Source organism: Lathyrus oleraceus, chromosome 1 (assembly GCF_024323335.1).
Source record: "Lathyrus oleraceus cultivar Zhongwan6 chromosome 1, CAAS_Psat_ZW6_1.0, whole genome shotgun sequence".
NCBI classification, from domain to species: Eukaryota; Viridiplantae; Streptophyta; class Magnoliopsida; order Fabales; family Fabaceae; genus Lathyrus; species Lathyrus oleraceus.
This window is the reverse complement of record NC_066579.1, coordinates 168,654,022-168,662,247: the sequence shown is the minus strand read 5'-3', so window position 1 is coordinate 168,662,247 and position 8,226 is coordinate 168,654,022. Positions and strand designations below refer to the sequence as shown.

General features: G+C 32.9%; 1 protein-coding gene across 1 annotated transcript; it reads left to right on the top strand.

Moving 5' to 3' along the window:
- Positions 1-6,648: 6,648 nt before the first annotated feature.
- On the top strand, positions 6,649-7,292 carry LOC127097632 (serine/threonine-protein phosphatase 7 long form homolog). Its single transcript, XM_051036133.1, has 2 exons — positions 6,649-6,705; positions 6,792-7,292. The coding sequence occupies exons 1-2, from the start codon at positions 6,649-6,651 to the stop codon at positions 7,290-7,292; spliced, it is 558 nt and encodes a 185-aa protein (XP_050892090.1).
- Positions 7,293-8,226: the final 934 nt, after the last annotated feature.

Below are 8,226 nucleotides of genomic sequence, written 5' to 3'. Positions count from 1 at the left end.
AATTCATGACCATTAAGCTATGGATAAACTTAAGGTCAATATCCAGAGTCGCCACCGCGCTTTTATTGTTTCCAAAGAAAAAGGGAAAAGTACGAACAAAACCCAAAGATAAGAAGTTTTCAAATCAAAACTAATAAAATGCCAGAGATTACAGGTAAGGGGGTTGGTTACACAGAGGGAATGTGTTAGCACCCAAAGTGTCCTAGGTACTCCTAGGGATCCCTTTTTTATGTGTGTATATGTTTTTAGTATAAAATGATGTTTGCAATAAATAGAGTGTGGGGATGATGAAAGAATTCATTAATTTTATTTTTTGTGTTTGACAAGACCATCAGGCTTGTGCCTACGTACCAACATAAAAATGAGGGATCAACACCTCGTAGTTCGTGGTATCAATTTCAAAGTGAGTTGATTGCTTTTAACAAAAATTTAAATTTTAAAGAGGCACAAAGGGCCTAAATGAGTTTGCATGAGTGTTAATTCTTTTTGTCTTTTGAAAATTTAAGTCAATATGATTAAGTTCATTTACAAGTTTGATTAAGAAAAGAGTTTAAAAATGCAATGGCATAAGGTCAAAGTTTCTAATTTGCAATAAAGTCTAAGTTTAGAAATCACAAGCATAGAAGGTTTTTGAAAAGGGGGAGAGATTTGAAATTTAAGAAGTGGGAGGAGATGAAGAGACTAATCCTAAGCATAAAATTTAAAAGTTAAGAGTTGAAAAGATCTGACCAATGGGATTCAATCCAATATACAAGAATGTCATATAGAAACCCATTTTTCATTTGGACTCTAGAATCAAGCAATATCAATAAACAAGTAGCAAGATGAGAAGCAAGGCATTAAATAAAGATAGCCACATCCAAGCTAGCAACTTCATAGTCTTCTTCTTGATCTTCTCGTGTATCAGATGACATACTCCTTGAATGACTTAGAATAAGGCATTGGACACAGGTTCAAAGTAACATTTTCATCAAGACCATGTAGCAGATGAACTCAAAAGGATCTTAATATTTGCATCAGATGAAAACTCACTTCATAATAACTGGGTTTCAGAGATGTTGGCATTGGCAAAGTCCTTTTTCATAGGGAATGTTGCCTAATTCTAAGTCCAAAGTTCAGATCAAATCCAATAGTCCACACAAACATTTTTTTAAAGGTTTTTGTTGTTTATTATGTATTTTAAGGTCCTAAGACCATAAACACAAACAAGGTACACAAACAAAAATATACAATCATAATATATGGCTCAAGTGAGCAAAGTAAAAATGGCATAAACATAAACAAGTTCAATGATATGTAAAATGGCAAATGAAATGATAAATGACTTGAATTTAAAGTACATAAAGTAAATGACTTGAAATTAAGAGCAATAATAATAAAAGTTAGTCAAATTGTTAGTTGGTTATATGTTAGTGAAGTTTTCCTTTTCAATTGTTTAAGTCATTCTTTGGAGAACACTCAACCCTCTATTCACAAGCATGGATCCTTGAACCAAGACATCTTCCAAAGGAAGGAAAAAAGGCAAAGTTTCCATACAATGCCATGAAAGGGGGGAGACTAACAATCTCACTTACTAGAATGATATACCTTTTTTTGTCAAAATTTAGCGTTATGTTAAGCAATCGTAATTGGACTTATGTAGAAGTCACAACTATCTAAGGTCGGGCAATAGAAATTTTGGTGTTAATGCATGTTAGAGATATGGTATAATGAACCATACTCCTAAAACATACCACACACAAAAAGAAAATGACCAAAGGTTGAACTTAATCTCATCCATACTTATATTGGTTCATCTAACATGAAGTTATTGATGAACCAATCAGCCTTAGGATATTGAGACTTCATTGGTCAATGAGAGGAATGGGATAGCATGGGATTGAAGATGAAGGGGGGGGGGGATGATACAAACACAAATTGGTCATGAGAGGGCTTTTACCAAATTATAATCATTCATTCATTTTGGGAGATGAAATATACATTTCATCAATCCCCTAAATCCAATGATTTTAATCCAATAAAAGTCAAATCAACCTTGACCAAGGCCCAAACGCATAGTCAAACTTCACAAGTCAATAAAAATGGCTCAACAGAATTTCTACACAATTAATCAAATTAAAATGCTTTTAAATTAAATTATGTTTGATCAAAAACCTAAAACCTCTTCAAAACACCAAATAAATGGCCAAGAGATTTATCATAGGTCAAACAAGGTCAAAGGACCTTGGACAAGAAATTTCACAATTTTTGAAAAGTCAGAAGTATTTTTAAACAATGAAAAATATGCACAAAAATAATTCATTTATGAAAAATATCAAAATTAATCCAAAAAATAATTTTAATTCAGAAAATGAAAGAGGAATATATTTGGTGAAAGTCCCATATTTTTTGGATTCAAAATGAAATTAATATGAATTAATTAAAAATAAGCAATTAAATGAAATATTCAGAAATTAAAAAAAAAGAGCCATCTGATCTCCCTCATTAATTAAGGTGGCATATCAGATGGATGGAAACACGCGTTTCACATGCGCTTCAATCAACTATCCCACACACGTGGTAATCAAAAGCAACGCACGAGATTAGAACAACAATGGAGCTAGGGCTGAGATGCATGAAAACACATCAATGGAGCTAGGCCTCCGGTCTTCTTCTCCGGTGGACCTCACCGGACTGGTCCACCATCAACCATTAGCAAAATGAAAAGGCAAGACATGGATTTAAAGAAAAAATGCTCAGGAGCTCGAATCTGACCTCAATTTTGTCCAATACCAAGTATATAAAAAGATACAGGGATTGGAATTTTGAGGATCATGAACTGAGTTGCTTCGGTTTGACCTCAAAGCAACTCAATCTTCTTGCCTACATTGATAGGACTTCAGACAATCAAAACTCAAGAATGATGAATAATTGAGGGAGAATCGAAGAGATGAAATTTTTTAAAAATCACCTTCAATGGAGCTTCAGATTGGCACGATCTTGCTTTCAATTATGCTTGGCCTTGCTTTAGATGCTTGATGTAAGTGAAATGGATCAAGGAGAGGGATGGACTCTTGGAGTTTCAATCTCAAAACAGATGGAGAATTGAAACTCGATTTTCAAAGAAAATCCTCAATTTTATCCTTCAATGGTGACGGTTTACGGTTCCACGTCCAAAGCTTGGGTATGAGGTCCTTAATTATGAGCAATGAGGGTCTTATTTATAGGCCATGCGTTTGATTTTCACACACTTCTAATTTTGACAAAATTTGAAATTCTCCCTTGCATGGATGCATGGTCGTGCACTAGGCCCATGAGATGATGTGATCTGATCCAAAATTCAATATGCATCATGTGAAATCATGTTAGAAGTCCACGCAAATGTGTATGAAAAATGGAAGTTGAAATTATCCAAATGGTCCTTTAACCTACACCAATGCACAAGTCCCTCATACTTTTGCCAAATGAGATTATTTTAGACTATTTGGAAAGGTGAGATCAAGGGGAACAACTTTCATGTTGAACACTTTTTCATTTGAAGCTTGGATCATGATTAATTTTGAGGTGGAATTTTGGGAAATCAAACATATTTGAAAATTTTCTAAGTCCCAAGTTAAATGTTCATTTCTTCCACCTTGAATAACCTTTTCTATGGACTTCAAATGAGAAATGTTCCCTCATCAAAGTTGTATCTATTTCAAACCTATTAAATTTGGTCATGAATTTGTCCTTATTTGGATTTGGCATGAAGGTGTTATGCATTTTAGAAGTTAAGGAAAATCACTTGTTCAATGGTATTGGCCCAAAACAACCTATAATGTTTCCTCTTGGCACATGTGTTTCCAAGTTGAATTTGAACTTCCTAAAAACATGAAAGTTGAAGTAGACACCTTGAATTTTATCATGGAATTTTAATGGATTTCATATCATAAAAATTGTGCAAGTTATGGTCTTGGAAAGTTGACCTCCAAACTAGGGTTCAGAAAAAATGACCTATAATCTTTCACCATAAACAATGACTTCCCAAGCAAAACTAACTCTTGACTTCAACATGAAATTTGTTTGGAATGTCATTTAGAGTAAAATTTATCTTGGAATAATTTTCATATGACAAACATTGTAGGAGATAGGGTCTAGGGAACCCCAGTTTTGACCAGATGGCTTTCTCTGGTCAACCACCATGAACCAACTTGCTAGCTTGACAATCTCTTGACTTTTGGGACTCATGGAGGATCATATATGCATAATATGATGTAATGTGAAGTATCCCTTAAAACATTTGATCAATTGTTGAAGAAACTTGTTGAAGAAGTCACACAAGATACATAGATGAATTAGGGCTTCCAAGGCAAACAAACTCCAAACTCTTGATGATTTCTTGATCAAAATAACATGTGAAGGACATGGGGATCCATATATGATACTTATAGCCAATGTGAACCATTTCTTGATTGAGCTTCTTGCATTGAGGGTCTCAAACCCTAGATATAAGCTTGATGGAGCATAGGTGAGCACACACACTACCTACAAAAGCAACAAACTATACATTGACACATTTTTGGTATTTTGGTTAGTAAATAATAGAAAATGAAGTATGATACAATAAAATGTGCTTGGTGATCTCTCCCAATACAAACCCAATGAATGAGGGGTAAGGAGGATGCCAAGTTGTGATCCCAATGCTAATGCATATGATGAGATAGTATGAGGGGTCTTAGGGTCAAAATTGGGGTCTTACAGAGCTCAAACCAAGAAGCAACATGTGGTGCAAGATGATCCACAGATTGTGAGATATCATGTCTAGCCTAGAAGCTCGTTTACGGTAAGTGAATGTCGCACCTTTTGAAGATGGGTTTCCATATTTGTATAGTCTTGTTTAATCATTTGAAGCCTATTTTTGGAATATTGAAGTTTTTCCAAAAGATCATTCACCAAGATATAAAAAAACAAATCTAATTTGATAAAGATTTATAAAACCAATTAGTACAAATCAAATTAATGCAGATTCGTTATCATATGCTTGTGGGATTATTTCATCAACGTCTAAATACTAAAACTCCAATTGGCCTTACAACTGAACTCGAATTCTATTTAAGGAGGAGCTCTCCAAGCTAAAAGACTCAGACCTTGAGAAACTCGCAAGGCTTGTTTAGTTGTGTTGAGTTCTTTGTTTTGTGTTGTTAATTTCGCTAGTTCTATTCATATGTTAAGGAATGGATAAATTTAGAGTTGTAACATGTACCATCATTCATAAGTTATGGTATTTATCCAAAAATTTGGGAGAGTGTTTAAGAGAAAGTGAGAGGGGTCTTATATTTAGGGGGAGTTATGAATAAGAATTCACAGGTGGTACTAGAAAAATAGGCATTAAACCTGAAGAGTTCAACTACAACCAATTTATACTTTTGACTATTAAGAGTAAATTTTCTTTCTTGAATTAACACCTTCTAGACGTAGGTGACTTTGCACTGAACTATGTTAATAATTACTTGTGCCATTTTTTCTTATGACAATTATTCTTCTGTTTACATAAGAATCTTGTCATACACATTATTACAATATTCTGTTTGACATCTTTGCATACGAAGAATAGAATTTCATATATATATATATATATATATATATATATATATATATATATATATATATATATATATATATATATATATATATATATATATATATATATATATATATATATATATATATATATATATATATATATATATATATATATATATATATATATATATATATATATATATATATATATATATATATATATGAGTGAGAATCAACCTACTCCAAGAGTAAGTTTTTTTAGCTGACTCCAAATTGTAGCATTTAAATTAAATCTAATCTAATGATTAACTAACATTTTTACTTAACTAACAATTAGATTAGATTTAATTTAAAGACTATGATTTGAAGTAAACTAAAAAAATTTACTTTTGGAATAAATTGATCCCATATATATATATATATATATATATATATATATATATATATATATATATATATATATATATATATATATATATAATTCCTCTATTTATTGGGCCTTATAGACTGCCCATGACAAATAATGTCATTGAGCTATGGGTGATAATAGGTAGAAAATTTTACCCCATACCCATGCATTTATCCCCATACCCCTATAAATTTAAATTTTGGACCAAAATACCCTTTTATAAATATCTATATTTAAAAAAAAAAAAATTTTCCCTCATTTCATTTCAAAGAGCGCGAGAGTGAGAAAACATTGTCGTTTCCATTTCTACACCGGAGAACTCAACCTAAAGAAATTTGGTTCCTTTGTTTACAACACTAGATAACATAAGAGTAAGTTATCAGTTTTTTTTCCGGAAAATACACCCCGGATAACTTGTGTGCAAGTATTTCAGGTTCATAAATTTTTAAAATCGGAGAACTATGCATGAAGTTATCTGGTTTTGAAAACTTTTATAGAGAACTTTGTTATTAGTTTTTCAATTCGTGTTTTTGACCTTTTTTTTTCCAGTGGCTCGCATTAGAGACCAGGACGGGAGCTTTTATTGACGATATGGTGATGGAAGGAAACCTCAACAGTCGACGAATCAAGAGGAAGATCAGACAGGTGCACCTGAGCCTCGTCAACTGCATCCAGCGTTCTCCGGAGGGATGTCTAATATGTATGTATTGGTGAGGTATCAAGACCATGATGCTCTCCATTTTTGGTTCAGCGAAGTAAGTTAATCTCTATCATTTTATGTTGAGTCAAATTTAATATTTATTATTTATATTTTATAACATATATTATGAATCATTTTTAGGAGAGTGTTCCGAAGAAAGAATTGAAGAATGTTGCACATGGTATCAAATTGATTAGATGGGTTTCGCATAGTCTCCAACCGGTGATAGAGAGATGGTTGTCTGATTCTGGTCTATCCTCTCTACATAAAACCATTTTTTCGAGGATAAATCAGAATTTAATATTAGCATTTGTCGAGAGGTTCCATCCAGAAACATCGTGTTTTAATATGTCATTTGGCGAGATGACCATTACATTAGATGATGTTTCTTGTCTTCTTCATATACGTTGTATGGGAGATTTCTATAACCTTACAAACGATTTCACTAAGTCTAATGCTATTACTATGGATACTGATTTGTTGGGTGTTTTATTGGAAGAGGAAGTTGGAGAGGTTCATAGTTGTAGAGGTGCATATTATAGGTTGGATTGGTTGAAGGTGATTTTTACGCGTCAACTAGCTGAGAGTACATATGACTGTGCAGCTAGAGCCTATATGCTATTTGTAGCGGTAAATTCATGATCATCAAGCTATGGATAAGCAAGACATCAAATAACAAGAGTCGCCACCACGCTTTTATTATTTCCAATGGAAAAGGGAAAAGTACGAACAAAACCAAAAAATAAGAAGTTTTCAAATCAAAACTAGTAAAATGCCAGAGATTACAGGTCAGGGGGTTGGTTACACAGAGGGAAGGTGTTAGCACCCAAAGTGTCCTAGATACTCCTAGGGAACCCTTTCTTGTGTGCATATGTATTTTGTACAAAGTGATGTTTATAAATAAATAGAATGGGGGGATGAGAAAAGAATTTATTAATTATATTTTTGTGTTTGACAAGACCTTCGGACTTGTGCCTACGTACCAATATAAGAATGAGAGATCAAAACCTCGTAGTTCGTGATATCAATTTCAAAGTGGGTGCATTGTTTTTAATCAAAAGTTAAGTTTGAAAGGCACAAGGGCCTAGAAAATGGTTTGAATGGGTTAGTTCTTTTTGCCTTTTGAAAATTTTAAGTCAAGTATAGTTAATTTTACTTACAAGTTTGATTTAAGAAAAGAAATTTGAAAATGCAATGGCATAAGGCCAAAGTTTCTAATTTGCAAAGGGTCTAAGTTTTTAAAAAAGGACAAGTACAAGCAAAGATGTTTTTTTTAAAAGGAGGGAGAGATTTTGAAACTAAAGAGATGGGGAGGAGATGAAGAGACTAATCATAAGCATAAATTTAAAAGTTAAGAGTTGATAAGATCTGACCAATGAGCTGCAATCCAATAGGAAAGAATGCCATATAGAAACCCAAATTCCCTTGGACATTAGAATCAAGCAACAAACAATGCATAACATATTAACTTGAAGAGCAAGGCATCAAATAAAGATAGCCTAATCCAAGCTTTAACCACTCCATAATCTTCTTCAAATTGGCCTATGTACAAGATGAATTCCACAAGCCACAGGTT

Coding starts and splice junctions, on each gene's coding strand:
- LOC127097632 (XM_051036133.1), top strand. CDS start 6,649: ATGTATGTATTGGTGAGGTATCAAGACCATGATGCTCTCCATTTTTGG. Junction 6,706..6,791: donor TCCATTTTTGGTTCAGCGAA/GTAAGTTAATCT, acceptor AATCATTTTTAG/GAGAGTGTTCCGAAGAAAGA.